General features: G+C 37.7%; 1 protein-coding gene across 4 annotated transcripts in view; it reads left to right on the top strand.

The window, feature by feature from the left end:
• Positions 1-17,722, top strand: part of ncoa2 (nuclear receptor coactivator 2) — a 103,447-nt gene that overhangs the window by 48,549 nt on the left and 37,176 nt on the right. For all 4 annotated transcript variants that reach the window (XM_058764657.1, XM_058764658.1, XM_058764656.1 and 1 more), the window contains exons 5-10: positions 5,419-5,522; positions 9,911-10,088; positions 11,972-12,154; positions 15,613-15,714; positions 16,335-16,475; positions 17,020-17,167. In XM_058764657.1, coding sequence (XP_058620640.1) covers positions 5,419-5,522; positions 9,911-10,088; positions 11,972-12,154; positions 15,613-15,714; positions 16,335-16,475; positions 17,020-17,167 — 856 coding nt within the window. The remainder of the gene's footprint in view (positions 1-5,418; positions 5,523-9,910; positions 10,089-11,971; positions 12,155-15,612; positions 15,715-16,334; positions 16,476-17,019; positions 17,168-17,722) is intronic.

The raw sequence follows: 17,722 nt of genomic DNA, 5'->3' as shown, positions 1-17,722 counted from the left end.
AACTTCTGAGAAGAAGCTTAATTGTATCTCGAAGTCCCTCCCCTATTGAGGGATATCATATTTCTCATCCTTGCTCTACCTGTGATGAGAAATTTCTTAAATAAACTTTCTGGAAATTCTTGTTACGGCACAATCATAAATATAGACTGATATAGATTTATATAAATCATAAGATTGGCTTGCTCCTGCAGTGTTTTTCTGCTCAAATTATCATCCGTATTGTTTTCAACAGTTCAGACTGGGTGCTGTTTTGACCTGTGTGTGTGTGTGTATCTGCATTGATTCTGACTGGGTTGTGATGAAGATTGTTTGTGATGTACTGAGCTCTGGGTTATGTAATGCTGAGCAATGTGATGCAAAGCTAACAGCGATGGTCACCGTCTGCTGCGTCGTCCCGTTCCCCTCCTTCACCTCCCCTCCGCTACGCTCGATGCCACATGGCCCCAACATCACACACTGCTCTAACTGTGCTTGTACAGTCTCAAACTGCCTCCAAACACACAAATCGGCCTGTTTTGCCTGTAAACAAGGCCTCAAGTATAGAGTGCAGCAGTCAGCTTTCCTTGTAAACGAAGCACACATTATTGACACTCACAGCCCTTTAAAGCAGAAGCAGCTTTCTGCTGAAAATACAGTGTTAAAGGCTCACAATTCTGTTCCTCACATTTTATTCACACCCAAAGCAACAAATGTCTCTTTAAAGAATTTTTTTCCTTAGTTCCTGTGGTTAAATATGAAACATTAAAATAGTCAGTTTCTTTAAGGTATTTAGGGATTTTAGTATGTGCTGGGTAAAATATAATAAGACTAATTTAAGTCACATAAGCGTTACAAAAGGAATTTCATGAATTATTGTTTTAAAGGGATAGTTCACTTAAAAATGAAAATTCTTTCAATAATTACTCACCCTCATGTTCCAAACCCATAAGACCTTCATTCCTCTTCGGAACACAAATTAAGATTTGTTTGAAAGTATTCTTATAGCTTCATAAAATTAAGGTTGAACCACTGATGTCACGTGGACTTTTAATCATGTCCTTACTACCTTTCTGGGCCTTGGTAGTTCCTTTGCTGTCTATGCAGGGTCAGAAAGCTCTCGGCTTTCATCAAAAATATCTTAATTTGTGTTCCGAAGATGAATGAAGGTCTTACGGGTTTGGAATGACATGAGGGTGAGTAATTAATGCTGCAGTCCGTAACTTTTGGCGCTCTAGCGGTTAATAAACAGAACTGTGTGTGTCTTGCGGAAGAACATTGTAGCCGGAGCTACTTCTCTCGGTTCATGTCTATAACGAATCACGCAGGTACCGGGCTACTCCGCAGCGGTACCTACCCGAACCAGTCTAAAATAGTCTGAATATAAACACTTATTATAGGTGTACCATAGTGATTCAGGACAAGCCAAAAACACGGTTTGGAAAATGGATTCATGGTGTACTCGCTTATTATAAATTTTGTAAATTTTGAACACAAAACAGTTACTTTACAGTAGCTTTAATGACAGAATTTTCATTTTTGGGTGAACTATCCCTTTAATGCTCATTAAACCGATAATGATGAATGCTAGCATTTAAAGGGATAGTTCACCTAAAAATGTTGCCATTATTTTCCTAACTCCAAACCTGTATGACTTTTTCTTACACAAAAGGAGTTGTTAGGCAGAATATTAGGAACTGATAGCCTCAAAATGTGGTCACCAATTGTGGAATTTTGGTGAAATTTTGCAGGCAAAAATTGCCCACTGTCTGTTGTCAGTAGTGTAGCGACCAACTTGAATCCGTGTTAAATCTGTTTGCGGAATATTTCGCGCTCATGCAAGTTTCCAGATTGTGTGAATTCCTGTTGAAGTGACAGGATTCTGATTGCGAAAATTCGCTGTAAAACAGTCAATGTGTGACCGAACCTTCAGTCACTGTTCACTTCCAATGATGTTTTTTCCACACAGTGAAAGTAAATAGTCAACTAAACTGTCAGTCTGCCTAAAATCTTTTTTGGGTTCCACAAAACATAATTTTTATTTGAATGGTCCCTTTTTAACCCGTGTTTACATTTGAAAAAAGACTAATGAATGTGCGAAAATTGACACTAAAGTGTAGTGATTGTTGCCAGGGTGTTGCTAAAGTGTTAGGAGTAGGGTTTTTTGCATTACTATGCAGTTACTCGGATGCTGTGGATATGATATTCCTTTCCCTAGACATGACTCCGATCCTTCCTTCAGTGTGAATATATTATTATCTATCAGGTGAATATCCTAAATCCGACTGACTAGCAAAATATTAGCGCACCTTTCCTAAGTAAGTTGTGATTTGAGGTGTAATTCACAGTACAAATGGTCCAATATAAGTGTAAGCAGTAATAATAGTGATGCTATTATGCTAGCTATGCTAGCAAGCATGACTATTAAACTGCGGCAGTAAACAGTTTCCTTCCTCTTTGCATAGAAAACACAATCCGTTTACCTGAATTTACCTGAAAAGGGTATTTTTAGTCTGTAGTTCATCTGCTACACATTTAAAACACCAAACTGGAGTTTAAAAACTGGATTGTTTAATTACACGTTTAATTTGTTCATTAGTGAGTCAGCGCTTATAAATTTAGAGACTGAACAACACCCAGTAGATGACAAGATATGAAATTCTCCCATGGAGAGTCATGACCTAGTATCCACGATCAGGCTGTGCACTGATTGGTCGAGAGCAGAGTCATGGGCGGGGCTTTGAATTGTGACTGATAGGGCAGATCCTAAAGGCCTCAAGAAACTCCATCTGCTGTTGGAGTGAACGATATGGCCTGATTCACATCCTTTCTGGAGATCACACTGCCTTTTTCCTGTTTGATGGGGATTGGCTGACGGAAAGGAAAGCGTTTTGGAGCCGAGTTTGAAATGAGAGAGGGAATGAGTTATCACCGGACCTCTGGTGCAGCTGTGCTGGTTTACCAGTCCCTGCTGGGCACCGCAAAGACCTGCTGACACACAACGCGCTCACATCCACTCATCATCAGGAGTGTACGCATGCGTATCTCTCCCAGATACACACACACATATGCACATATACGGGAAGAGCAGTGTTTGGAGCATCCCAGAACGGTCTGAGGGGGAGGCTGATGGATGGCCCTCTCGCTTTGCCATATGGCTACCCATCATGCCAGCGCAGTTTGCCTCTCTATCGTGTCCTCTGCGAGACCAGTGCATCCACTGATGATCCCGACCACTCTCTTTAATGGATGGGAACAGACAGGAAGTTAGATTGGTCTAGGGAATTGTGGGATTGAGGATGTTTCACTGACGGCAGAAATTGTTAGTGTTATTTTAGTGTTGTCTGTAGTAATGTTTTTAATTTTATATTCACTTATTTCAATCTAATTTTGGTTGAAGTTTCGCTAATTTGATTGTTCATTTGTTATGTTAATGTTTAATTTTTTTCAGTTTGTTTTCATAATTTTGGTACTCACACTTATTTCAGTTGCAAATTTTTTAAGTTTGTCATCTACTATTTATATTTTATTTTAAACTTTATTTCAGTTATCGAATTTTATTTTAATAGTCTATTCTATTAATAGTTTTAATAGAATTTTATTTTTATTTGAATATTTTAATAGTCTTATTTTTGTTTTATTTTATTTTATTTATTTTTAATAGTAACTCTCCACTTCAGATGATGCTTTATTATATGTCACATCTTTCACAAATGGTGTTATTTAGAGCCACTTTTCCCGCATTATTTACATCTCTGGGTCACCTCATATCACCCCAAAAAGAATAAATGAATGTCGTAATTATAATATTTAAGGTTTTTTTCTTGACATTGTGACTTAATGTAATAATTAAAATAATAATGAAAAATGTTTTAATGACAATGAAACAAAAGTTAGTTTTTTTTCTTTACAATAATAAAACAAAAAGGATGTGTGCTTACTTGTCATGTAAACAATTTCCTTTTATTTTTGGCATAATTTATTAGTTAAAGCATTGCAAAAATATTGTCCTAAAAATAATGAAATAATATTGCATAATAATTATAATTATTATTATTATTATTATTTGTGATGAAATATGAGCCAGAGATTCACCAGTTTTCCTTCTAGATTTAGCTCCATCACAAGTGCTTTGTTTTGCAGGCGATGTTGTTTACAAATCTTGTCACTTTGTTGGAGAGAATGATGTTCTCCATTCTTTATATAATGGTTTGTTTGGAGTCTGTGTGCGAGCGCATGTGTGTATTGACGGTTCCATTCATGTCCGGGCTGTTGGCTGCATGGCTGTTATGTGAGGCTTCACATGCACCCATTTAGCCTGACAGCTTCTGTCTCACGCGTTGCTAAGGTCCGGATGTGTGCCATAACAACATGTCTCAACAAGCGCACGGCAGAATGAAAGAGTGAGAAAGAGGTTTAAAAGGTGTGTGTGCAGTATGAAATGAAACGCTAGTGAGCAGAGAGAGAGAACTGCCCTTTAAAGAAATACTAATACGCTCAAGCTAGCAGGACCACATGAAGTGCCTTTTAATGTCATTTGAAAATAAAACACTTAAACTCTGCAGGATCTAATGAAGGGTTTTAGGTTCTTTTATGGAAATGTTGATGTTTCCAACCGAGGACTGAGTTTCTGACCAAATTAACCGTATTCACTTAGTAGGGGAGAGAGGGTAAGCAGTGCCAATTTTTGCTTAACTTGTCCTTTATTCAAGGAGAAAGGAGAATGAGGCAAAACAAATGTGCCTAATTATATTCCAGGACGTCTGCTATCAACTCAAATTAGAAGAAAGCATCTATAACTAAAGGCAATAGAAATATGACCTTTTTAAAAAGGGTGAGCAAGAGGTTAGTTGAATCATTGGGGAAACAATCTGAGCAATGTACATAATTTAGAGGGAGAAAACTTACTGTTGAATTCCAAAGTCAAATTTTACTGCACATTTTTCACATTTTTGTTAATATGTCCATACACCAGACATTCTGGGAAGATGTCCCCCCATTTTCTTGCATTTGTGCTTCCCAATGTATTCTGAGACTAATGTAATAGTGTTTTTCTGCATAAAACTCAGTGTTGAGTCACTTGAGTCATGGCAAATCTTTAGTCAAATAATTTATTTGATTTTATACACTGGCAATTCACCAACATGAATAATATTTTAGACTTGTTTTGACACAAAATGTCATTTTTCCTGCTAAGTGGAAAATTTATTTTGACATGCAAAAACATTTTTAGCATTTTTATTTTTATTTTTTCATGTGCATCATAATCAGACAGCTGTATATGATCTCCCCTTTCCCAATAGATGGTCATAAATGATGTACAGTTTATTCACCCTTTGGTTTTTAACATAATATAGCAAAGTTATTGTGGACAGTGGTGTTGATGTTCTGTAATGGGTTCGTATCTCATTTCTTTTTCTGCATCTCTCTCTCCCTCTGCAGAAAAAGCTGCTGCAGCCAATGAGGATGAAGTGCAGAAGGCTGATGTGTCGTCGACAGGCCAAAGTGTTATTGACAAAGATGCCCTTGGACCAATGATGCTTGAGGTGGGTCTGTTGTGCTCTGTTTACTAGGTTACACTGGCTCTACTGAACACGTACGAGGAAGAGTCAAGCATGAACCATGTATGGGAGACCGAGTGATAGTGAATGCCTTTTTGTATCCATTATAAAAATGAGTTGTGTTAAGAATTTGGCTGCCATTTGATGTTTAAATCTCCAAATTCCTCCATCTTGTTCTGAGTTTATGAGCTGACAGTTGAGAAGATGTACGCAATTTTTGGCATGGAAAACATGCTCGAGTGAAATGATGTGGCTATGTTCTTACTGCATTTTACTGTTCACATTATTTTTTTAAAAATGTGGCCAATATCAGATTCAAGTGTGAAATGATCACAGTCCCAAAACTGACCTGCATGTGCAAAAGGAAGCCTGGAAATTTGTGCACAGGCAATAAGGAGGATAAAGACAAGGAATTAGCATTAATTTTCGTTCAAGTTTTGCTTTTATAGAGCTGTCACCGTAATATTTACACCTCACTGTACCTCCACTGACTACCGTCACAGCTGTCTTCCATATTAACCGACTGACAAAAGAAGTACTTGTAAGTAATATCTGTGGATTGACTCCTGTCATGCGGAACTGTGACGAATGTCGATCAAGAGTGGCACGAAAGTCGCAGGAATTACGATATAACCACTTTAGATTGAGTTTGCATTGCAAAACGTCTGACCTGTATTTAGGATATGGAAGTGGCCAAATTCATAGTGTAAAAAAAATTAGATTCCTTGTGGTTTTTGCTGTTCAAGCTGTTAAAAAAAAAAAAGTCATATATGAGCACAAAATTTAGGGCCACTTTTGCCTGCAGTCTGAACGTAGACTATAAAGCAGTGTTATTTTAGTATTACTTATATACTATTTGGTATTTATTTTTAATTCACTTTTTTAAATATTTTTATTTTTAGTCAATTTTGTGCTTTATTTCTATATAGTTTTCATTTATTTTATTTGTCTTAATTTTAGTCATTTTAACCTTTTTTTGTTTTTAGTACTTCAGATCTAATCTTCATACACATACAGTGTATTCCATCTTTATATTTTATTTTTATTTCAAATGCTGAAAACGATTGTTAAGAGTTTTAGTTGTAGATCTAATTAACGGTTAACGGTAACCGAGTAAATGTTGAAACAGTTAAAATACCTTAAAACATTAAAGTATTCTGTATAACTTCACATCCAACCTCAGATATGCTCTGATATAGCAGTTTTTCTTTCATTGTGCGCAAAATTGTCACATTATGTAATGTTGGCTCAACCAGTGGCATGATTTTGGGGCATAACTGTCTGTTTTTCCAACCAAAGGCATCACAATCCAGTCATTATTTTTCCAATTCTGTTTGCTAATGGCTTGAGGGTGAGAAAAGGGTTTTTAAAAATAAATTTTTATTTTTGGGTGAACTATCCCTTTAAATAACAGCTCAACTCTCTCCAGTGCAAACGAACAACTTCCGTCGGTCGGTCGGCCGAGCAGGCAGGACGCCCAGCTCTGAATGAATCCACCCATCCAGTCGCTCCATCTTTCTCTCACACCCTCTCCTCTTTGGTGTATTTATAGCCTCCGAGGTCCTCCGTCACCGAATCAACACGAAGCGGATGCCAAATATAGCCTGCGTGCTTGTGCGCTTGATCTTCCATCTGTTTGAAACGGCCGAAGGAAGGGACAATTCACACCCGCACGCTATAATGCACCTAATTAAAAACCACTTGTGACAAAAGGCCAGAGAGGGGGAAACTCACCCGACTGGCCTTTTCCACCCGACACCCATAACAGCCCCTCCAGTGTCGCCCGGGCGCACGCACTCGTGCACACAAACAGGCCTTGTGTAAAGCTTTCGCAGTTCTGCACGGCCCCCTGCCCCAGTGAAAAACCCCATTGTTTGGCGATGGAAGCTGAAGTGCGAGCAGCCATAGGATCCGCTAAAGCAGCTTTGTGTTCTTCGGAGGCAGCGTGTGTCCGTTTTCAGTGTCCGCACCTCGCGATGAGTTTGGACCCAGTTTCTCCTTTGTATAGGAAGTTATGCAACCTCCCACAGCGGGACAGCCAGGCCGGGCCGGGCCCACCCAGCTCCATTCATGTTGCAATACACGTTGCATAAGTTTGGCTAAATAAAGGTGGATTTGGCATTCCTCCCTGTTTACTCTGCGATGTTTGCTGAATGTGCCCACCAGATGGCCACATCTAGAGCAGTGCACAAACAGGGGCTTTTGTTTTTTTTTCTTTTTTCGCTCGCTCCCTCTCTCTTTTTCCGTCCCTCGCTTTATCTGCTCTCTGGAGTATGTACGATTGTTCTTAGCTTCTCTTGAGTGTTTTATTTTTTCCACGGCCGAGTGTTTGTGAAATAATTCTCTGCGTTAGGAAGAGGCGCTGTGTTTGTTTTGCTGATAAAAAGATTTAGAGCTTATTACGCTCCGCCGCAGATTAAAGAATGATTTCCGAGCTGCTGTTCCACATTCTAAAGCAAACAGCAGCTTTTATAGCGATCGCTATAGGCCCTCAGGGGCCCGGCTGCATTCAGAGGCCTAATTGACACCATCTTGATAGGTAATGCTTGACTTAAGGCTGTGTTCTTTCAATTAAGACTCGTCAATATCATTTCTGTCACACACTATGAAGCGCTGAGATTCACAAGAGCTCGTTTATTGCCGGCACAAGCAGGCAAGAAAGTTAATCTTCGTACAAAACGAATGCATTAAAGATTGCATGGACGCTTTCACCGCAAATTCTGATAAATATAAATGTGTGTAACTGAAGACTCGGGATTAGAGGTAGATTGATATATCAGTTTTACTGATATATTGTTTATATTACATAAAGTTTTTTTTTTATTTATTTTTTTTATCTATTACAAACAAAACATTTTAATGTTCAAGTCATTAAGGTTCACTTTTACTGTTTTAATATTATTAATTTTAAAAACTCTCATCAAACTCAGGTGTCAAAATGTTAGCAAAATCCAGTATTGGTCAATTTCTACTAGGGATGTGTCGATATTTTTAAGGAGATGGCTGATGAACAATAAATATCTGATATTAAATTTCTATACTTTTTTTTTTTTTTCAAAATCAGTTGAAAGTAAAATGCTGAAAATGTAAATTTGTCATTTAAAATGCTGCAGGTTAATTTAGGCATCACAGCATATGTACAAATATCATTCCAAAGTATAATATTTGGTATGAAAAATGGATGTTCATTTTGAGATTCAACGATTGCATTTAACAGTTTATTAGATTTAACATTAAGTTAGCGTTAAATTTATAGTTTGAGCTTTAAAACTTTTTTTATTAATTTCTTATTCATCTTTTTATTCCTTAAGGATGCATGAAGTTGATCAGAAGTGAAAGTAAATACTTATACTATTTCTGTTTCAAATAAACACTGTTATTTGAACTTTCACTTCATCAAAGAATCCTGGAAAAAAAGTATCACAAAAGTATTTATCAGCACAACTGTTTTCAACATTGAGGGGGAAAAAATGCTTTTTGAGCACCAAATCAGCATATTATGATTTCTGAAGAATCATGTGACAGCAAAGCCAGGAGTAATGATGCTGAAAATTCAGCTTTGCCATCACAGGAATAAATTACATTTTAATAGAATATAAATAGAAAGCATGTATTTTAAATTGTAATATTTCCAAGTATTACTGTTTTTACAGTGTTTTTGATCAAATAAATGCAGCCTTGTTGAGCACAGGAGACTTTCAAAAACATTAAAAAATCTTACCGACTTTTGAGCAGTAGTGTATATCTAATATCGACAATGCCAATACATTAAAAAGCTCTAATATTGGCCAATAACCAATGTTTTCAATATATATGTAACATATCCTTATTTTAATTGACCTTCACTGCACCCTTCAGGAGATGCGACATAAGCATGCACTCTAATAAAGCTGTAGCCTGTAATCTGCATTTAAAATGAGGAAAAACAGTTGCTCCACTTCCCCTGTCTCTCTGCCTGACGGTATCGCTTTGAGAGGAAGCCTGTTAAAATAACCTCCTAACTGCAACTGATGAGATGATCTTGTTTTCCTGCAGCTAATTACTTCATTATGGCTTACCTGAATTGAGAGGCGAAAACACTATCAGATCATTACATTACATTCAATGTGTTGTTGCTCAAAAACTACTCCATGGCCATGAATTTAGACTCACGCCGTAATCCCCTTGACTTCATTTGATCTGTCTACAAGGACTCTTTTTGGACAGCTTTTTGTTTTGTTTCTACTGGTCATCGAATCTTCCCTATTGAATGGTTACGCTTTTAGATGGAGCAAGGATGTGTACTTTAGCCTTTGTGCTCTTCATATAATAATATTGGTGTTAATTGCACATCTGTGCTCATTGTACTAATAGGCTGTGTTTTTCTCCTCCAGGCCTTAGATGGGTTCTTCTTTGTGGTGAATATGGAGGGGAACATCGTGTTTGTGTCAGAGAACGTGACACAGTACCTGCGTTATAATCAGGAAGAGCTGATGAACACCAGTGTTTACAGCATCCTGCATGTAGGAGACCATAACGAATTCATCAAAAACCTCCTGCCTAAGTCACATGGTGAGACTCTATTTTCCATTCATGGTTTCCTTCCCATTTAGATATTTTCATTTTGTCTGCACTTCTAGCAGCTCTTCTTTTCAGGAACGTCTCGTTCCTCAATACTCAAGTGTGAGCAGTTACATTTTCCACCCTGCGAATGTCAATAACACTGTCAATTTTGTTGTTCCACTCAGCATTTGGCTCTTGTATATTTTCTTAAGGCTGACATAACTTAGGTTCCTTTAATAAATTTTACTCGAAATGGCTTTAGATGATTAAAAAATAAATACATGCCAAATTGCTAACTTCTAAAACTTTAAAGGATTCACCCAAAAATTTAAATTGTTATTAATTACTCGCCCTCTTGTCATTCCAAACCTGTTAGACCTTCGCTCCTCTTCAGAACACAAATTAAGATATTTTTGTTGAAATCGGAGAGCTCTCTGACCCTGCGTAGAATGCAACGCAAAATAGTCCATTTGACATCAGTGGTTCAACCGTAATATTATTTTGTGTGCAAAGAAAACCAAAATAACGACTTTATTCAACAATTTCTTCTCTTTTGTGTCATTCTCTGCCATGTTGAATGCAAAGAATACTTTGCACACAAAAAAGTATTCTTCTAGCTTCATAATATTACGGTTGAACCACTGATGTCAAATGGACTATTTTAACGATGTCCTTACTACTTTTCTGGGCCTTGAGCGTGTCAGTTGCGTTGCTTTCTATGCAGGGTCAGAGAGCTCTCGGATTTCATCAAAAATATCTCAATTTGTTTTCCAAAGATGAACGAAGGTCTTACGGGTTTAGAACGACATGAGAGTGAGTAACTGTTCACCTTAGCTAGCTTTCCATCCACATATAAAAATACTGCATGATAGCACCAAGAAAATGTTCAAAAAACATAATTGCTCATTTGAGGTGAATGTCATTTTTTATTCCGTTAAGAAGACATTTGTGTAAACTAATATGGAAACACATTTCCCAAATAAATTCCTAGATGTGTCAAAAAAGGTAATTAATTTTCAATGAGAGTTGATAATGTGAAGCGACAACAGGAACAGGAACTTGGTTATTTACATTGGTGGTTATTCGGCTTTTAAGATGTGGTCATTGAAGGTGAGCTTGCAGTCAAATGTGGATGTACTAATTCAGGGGTGTCAAACTCAATTCCTAGAGGGCCAGAGCCCTGCAGAGTTTAGATTCAACCCTAATTAAACACACCTGATCCAACTAATCAAGTCCTTCAGGCTTATTTGAAAACCACATGGTATGTGTGTTGGAGCAGGGTTGGAACAAAACTCTGCAGAGCTCCGGCCCTCCATGAAGTGAGTTTGACACCTCTGGACTAAGTGATTGGAAAAGTCCTGTATATGTCCTGTATCAAGTCCTATTTCATAATATTGAGTTATAATATATTAATTACCATTACAACATCAAAAAAAATTAATTAGTTCTAATTAATTTTTGTAATTAATTAGTTCACAATAAGATCTTTGACATGCACATGGGATGGAAACGCTGTTTTATTCACATTGTTGTTGCAAATATCCTAGTTTTTGCATACACTTATTTGATACCAGTTAAATCACTGAAGGTTACCAGTTCACTGCAATATCCTGAAGCGACATGAGTGGCAGGCAGGTCATGTGCACACTCCCATTGGAAGTCACTGAGTTAGCACACATTTTTTTTATATAAACTTTAATTTTTGTCTCATTGCCAACAGTCTCTCATGTCGCTTCACATCGCCAACTCTCATTGAAAATTAATGACTTCCAGTCCCTTGCCGCTGTAAATCACCGTCAGTGTGAATACCCCTTTATTCAGTAAGGAAAAGTTAGGGAATGCTGGTTCAAATGAGTGACAGTGAGTGATGTCTCTTCGCCTCCCTTCCACAGTGAACGGAGTGCCGTGGTCCAGCGAGAATCCTCGGCGGAACAGCCACACCTTCAACTGCCGCATGCTCGTGAACCCTCACAGCGAGGCCGAAGAGACGCAGGATCACGAGGCACAGCAGAAATATGAGACTATGCAGTGTTTTGCTGTGTCTGAACCAAAGTCCATCAAGGAGGAGGGAGAGGGTGAGCCATGGTTTCTTAAAACACACTTAAGCCACATGAACGGTACTGAAACTCTAGATTTAATGCTTCAAAGCAGAGCAGGAGGCTTCGGCCAAGCAAAGTGACTACTCCCCTTTCATAGTGCCGGGCGTTCATTTGTCCCACACACAAGCAGATTTAAACCTATAGTTTTTCAAAAGACTTTTGGATCCAGTGGATGAGAATTGTTGTCTTTATCTACAGTTGTCATTTGTTGCTGTCATTTTGTGGTCTTGTTGCCATAAAAAGCAGTAGTAATTTAACATACACTACCATTCAAAACTTTGGGATTGGTAAGATTTTTTAAACGTTTTTGAAGGAAGTCTTTTATGCTCATCAAAGCTGCATTTATTTGATCAAAAACACAGTAAATGAGTAATATTGTGAATATTATTCCAATTTAAAATATCTGTTTTCTATTTGAATATATTTTAAAATGTAATTTATTCCTGTGATGGCAAAGCTAAATGTTCAGCATCATTACTCCAGTTTTTAGTGCCACGCAATCTTTTAGAAATCATTCTAATATTCTAATTTGGTGTTCAAGAATCATTTTTTTTATTATTATAAATGCTTAAAACAGTTGTGCTGCTTTATATTTTGTGGGAGCATTAGGATGGCACAGAAAGTAGACAAATGAAATGAAAGAAACTTCATGAATAGGGATGGAATTGAGCTTGGGCCTGACAATACAATATTACATTGGTTTATCGGCTACAATAATATAGTATTTTAATGCATTTTTTTTTTTTTGTAACTTTGTTGCTTTGTACAACGAGTGCTGAGTATAAATAATGTACCCGATTAGTCATAATATCATTAAAAATCCCTTGCAGTTTAACACACTGTACAATGAAGGTCCTTTATGGACTTATACATAACTTATTCTGAATTTGTCGCCAAAAAAAAAATATTTGAATGTGTGTTGGTCTGACTTGCTAGGAATGGTGTTCCAAAAAATCTAGCTAGTCTTGTTTGTTGCCATTAGCTATGGAAGCCTGTTTTCGCCACTGAATAAAAAAATAAATAAAATGTAATACAAACTATGTAACTATCTCGCGATTCTGACATTTTTTCTCAAAATAGCATGATATAAACTCAAAATTGTGAGTTATAAAGTCAGAATAGTGGTATATAAACTCGCAATTGTGAGAAATAGTCAGAATTGCGACTTTTTTCTTGCAAATGCAAATTTGTATATCGCAATTCAGACTTTTTTTCTCAGAATTGTGAAATCTAAATTCGCAATTCTGAGAAAAAAAGAATTGAGTTTATATCTCGCAATTCTGAGAAAGTCAGAATTACGAGATATAAACTCAATAATTTTTTCTCGAAAGTTGAAACGTTTGAAAGTTGAACGTTTTTTCACATTTATATCATGTAATACTGACGTTATATCTTGCAACTGCGAGGTTATAGCATGCAATTCTGAGAAAAAAGTCAGAACTGCGAATTTATCTCACAATTCTGACTTTATAACTCGCAATTGATCACAATTCTAAGAAAAAAATGTCATAAATGCAAGTTTGTATCACCCGATTCTGAGAAAAAACTCAGAATTGTGAGAGAAAGTCGCAGTTACCTTTTTTTATGTTTTATTCAGTGCTGGAAGTGGGCTTCCATACATTAGATTAGGATATCAATTCGGTGTTGTAAAATATTGCAAAGTCTTTATATTTGTTCACCTCAAATCCTAAGATATGATCCATATGAGGACAACTGTAAGTATTCATAGTCTCTTTAAGTTTCAGTTGCTCTGCTAATGTGAAAGCAACACTTAGTGTTGACAGTCGTTCCTGACGTGAGAAAAATGAGTCTTCCAGTTACTGAAAAATAAGGCGAAAAGGCGACAGCAGCGCTCGTGGAACGTGCATCTGCGTCCCGCCCAGAGAAATGTTTCAGTCTGTGATTCATTTGCTCTTTTCTCTCCTCCTCTTCCACCTCTCGGAGTCAACCAGAGTTCAGGGTGCATTTGAGACCCACTTCTCTACTGGATCGTGTTGGCTTTGGTTTTGGCCCTGGCTGGGGTTTAAGAGTGTATGTGTGTGTAACAGCAAGTGTGAGGCAACGAGAGATGTTTAATGTTGGTCTTCCTCTCTCTCTCTCTCTCTCTCTCTCTCTCTCTCTCTCTCTCTCTCTCTCCCCTCACATGCACACACATAATGTTTAATTTTTGCTGGGTACTGCTGGTGTGTTGAGTGATGGAACGTCTCTCTTTATGGCCCGTCGGTGTTAGCTGTGTGCCAGCTGCTCTTTCAGCCAGCCAGCTCACCCTGGCTCAGGAGACCGAGAAAGACGGCTGGAGGAGGAATGTGTATGAGGAGAGAGTTTATTGCAGAGACAGTGAAGCTATGTCTTTATGCAGATTGGAGTGAAGACCACCCAAGGGGCTGTATGTTTGCATGTAAAGGCCTGTTCACATCAATTTGATGTAAACAACATGACCTGTAGCTCAAAAAGTAGAACATGTTAGCAACACCAGAATGCATTCATGAACTGTAGTCTGATTCACAAGCAAGAACTCAGTTGAAACAATAACGAGACGTCATTTAAAAAAACTCTTAAACAGAAGTTACAGTCTTGAATCAGTCTGACAGTTCCTTCACTGAATGAACTCACTGAATCAGTCAGAGGGGTTGCTGAATCAATGTTTGACTCACTGAATGAATGGCCAGTTTTAACCTTGTGATGTCCATCCTGAAGCAAGTACAAAAGTGTTTCTATTTCAGTGTTTTTTAAAATGTAATGTATTCCTGCGATGGCAAAGCTGAATTTTCAGCAGCCATTACTCCAGTGTTTAATTTTACATGATCCTTCAGAAATCATTCGAATATGCTGATTTACTGCTCAAGAAAAGGTTGCTGTTGTTATTATTATCAATGTTGAAAACAGTTGTGCACCTTTCTGTAAAAATCGTGATGCATTTTTCCAGGATTTTTAATTAACAGAAATTAACAGAAAAAAACAAAAACAAATAGAGATCTTTTGTAACATTATAAATGTTACCAAATTTTGATTCATTTTGAATCTTAGTTAAATGAAAATATTAATATCTGTAAAAAAAAAAAAAAAAATGGACCTATCAGGGATGTTATTGCAGTGTTCTTGTTTATTATGTCTTGTTTATCATGTATGTGTCTGATGTGTCAGACTGTTGGAGACATTATGATTCTCTTATGATCTTTTTGTGGGTGGATGAGGGATGACTTTTCTAACTTAGTCTCCATGGGAGCAGCACAGCAGGGTCAGCCTCCACAATGACACACAAACGAAAGGTCACATTCCGTCATATCACCCCACGCTCCACTCCGAACCGCCCCCTCAACACACACAAAACACACAGAACCAATGCTTCATCATTCATAAGCACCCTTCAGAACGCTTTAATAATCTGTTATCACTGATCTGATATTTCTCTCTCTCTCTATCTCTGAATGTAGATTTCCAGTCGTGTCTGATCTGCGTAGCGAGGAGAGTACCCATGAAAGAGAGACCCATGCTCCCCACGCACGAAAGCTTCACCACCCGCCAAGACCTCCAAGGTAACCATGCCAACGCCACCCCTCTCTGTGCTTACACTCTTCAAAGGGTGTTCACATCACGGGTAGCACACATCTCAATGCACAGCCCCTTGTTTAAAACAACAGATACTGAATTTACCCTGTAAAGACTGTGTTTAATGACATGAATATGACGTTGCACCCAGGGCTTTCTCATGATTCATGAGGTTCAATTTTTATTGTTGAAATGTAGGGCTGGGTAATTACTGATTACATGTAATCTGGATTCCAAAATCAGATTCCAAATATTAAGTACTTGTAATTAGATTAAATTCAATTTTTAAAGTACTCGTAGACCAATGGGAACATCAAGAAATTTTTACTGTCACACCAACCACACCTTTTGTCACATTCTGATGTGGCTACTTGATGGAAACTCCCAGTTTGCTGTTTATTGTTACTGAGCGATTACAGTCATACGTTTTGTTTTTTTGGTCACAGTTCTTACAAAGTAACATTCATTATTCCTAAATCATGTTGCTTAGGCATTTATTCTAAATCCATAACCCTAAGTATTAAACCTCCACAATTAATTCAGCAGACAACTTGCAGCAGACAAAACCAAGCTATATTGCTTATTGCTGTGTACTGTGTGTTTGTAGGTAAGATCACCTCCCTGGACACCAGTCTGTTACGAGCCTCTATGAAACCAGGCTGGGAAGACTTGGTGAGGAGATGCATTCAGCGCTTTCATCTCCAGAACGATGGAGACATGTCGTTTGCCAAGAGGCATCAGCAAGAAGGTACTGAGCACATCTCGCATTAATCCACTTAAGAAATGCTGTCATTCTAGCTACTGTATTGTGCAAACAAGGATTCGAATTTTTTTGACAGTAACTATCTATATTCTGAATACCTTAATGATTTTAACACGCCTTGTTTTTGGCTTCCATCGGCAAACCAGTTTTACTCCTTGTGTCATGATGTCATCAAGATCTATAGTGAATACTGTCATAAAGATGTGTATTAGACATCACTGTATTTCAGTATTTTTCATATTGTAGCAAAAATACAAAATACTTGGGGTGTGTGAAAACAGGAAAGTGTATGTGAGTAATGCATGCCGTATCTTTACTGGAAAGGTTAATCTTGCAATTTAATCAGAATTTTATGGGTTTATATTTGGAAGTTACTATCCTGTCAAGACATGTAAGAAAATGACTGAATGTAAACGTGACTAAAAACCTTAGTATTATTTTGCATACAATTTAGATTTCTGTGTTCCTCAGTGTACATTTACATATGTATTTTTCAAAATTTTGATCATGTGGGTGTGGTGTTTTGCAGTGCTAAGGCATGGGCAGGCGTTCAGTCCCATCTACCGGTTTTCCCTGTCCGACGGGACCATCGTCTCTGCTCACACCAAGAGCAAACTGGTTCGGTCACCTGCTACCAACGAGCCACAGCTCTACATGTCACTGCACATTTTACAAAGGTACCCACTACCCAGCCACACAGCTCACTACGAGTGCCTGTACTTGAGTTGTTTTGTCTCTGATTATGTCTGAATCTGTGTTTTTCATGTAAATGCAATGATGTATTTTATGAACTACTCGCATGAGTAAGCGTTTGAGTCATTTTTGACCCTCTTCTCACTGGTTCCTGTTTGATTCGGCTCTGTGTGTGAGTAGTCAGTCAAAACGCACACTTTCTAGTTCTGACAAGCCCAGTTAATGACCATATACTGAAATCTCACTGTCATGTGAGAACACCCGACCGTGTTTTCCCAGAGGCCGATGCTGCTCTCTAAACATTCCATCAGAACCAAGAATAACATGACTCCCTCGACTCCCACAACTACACATTGGCAAACAAGCTTTTTCACCCTTGATAATTCCTCAGAATTTGATTGCTGGTTTAATTAAGTAGAGAGTAATTGAATATCAGCGATTCCAATTTCAAAGGTATAGTTCGCCCAAAAATTAAAATGTTGTTCCAAACATGTACAGTATGACTTTTTTTATTCTTGTAGAACATGAAAGAAGAACTT

This window comes from Onychostoma macrolepis, chromosome 24, assembly GCF_012432095.1.
Source record: "Onychostoma macrolepis isolate SWU-2019 chromosome 24, ASM1243209v1, whole genome shotgun sequence".
NCBI classification, from domain to species: Eukaryota; Metazoa; Chordata; class Actinopteri; order Cypriniformes; family Cyprinidae; genus Onychostoma; species Onychostoma macrolepis.
This window is presented reverse-complemented; position numbering and strand designations above follow the sequence as displayed.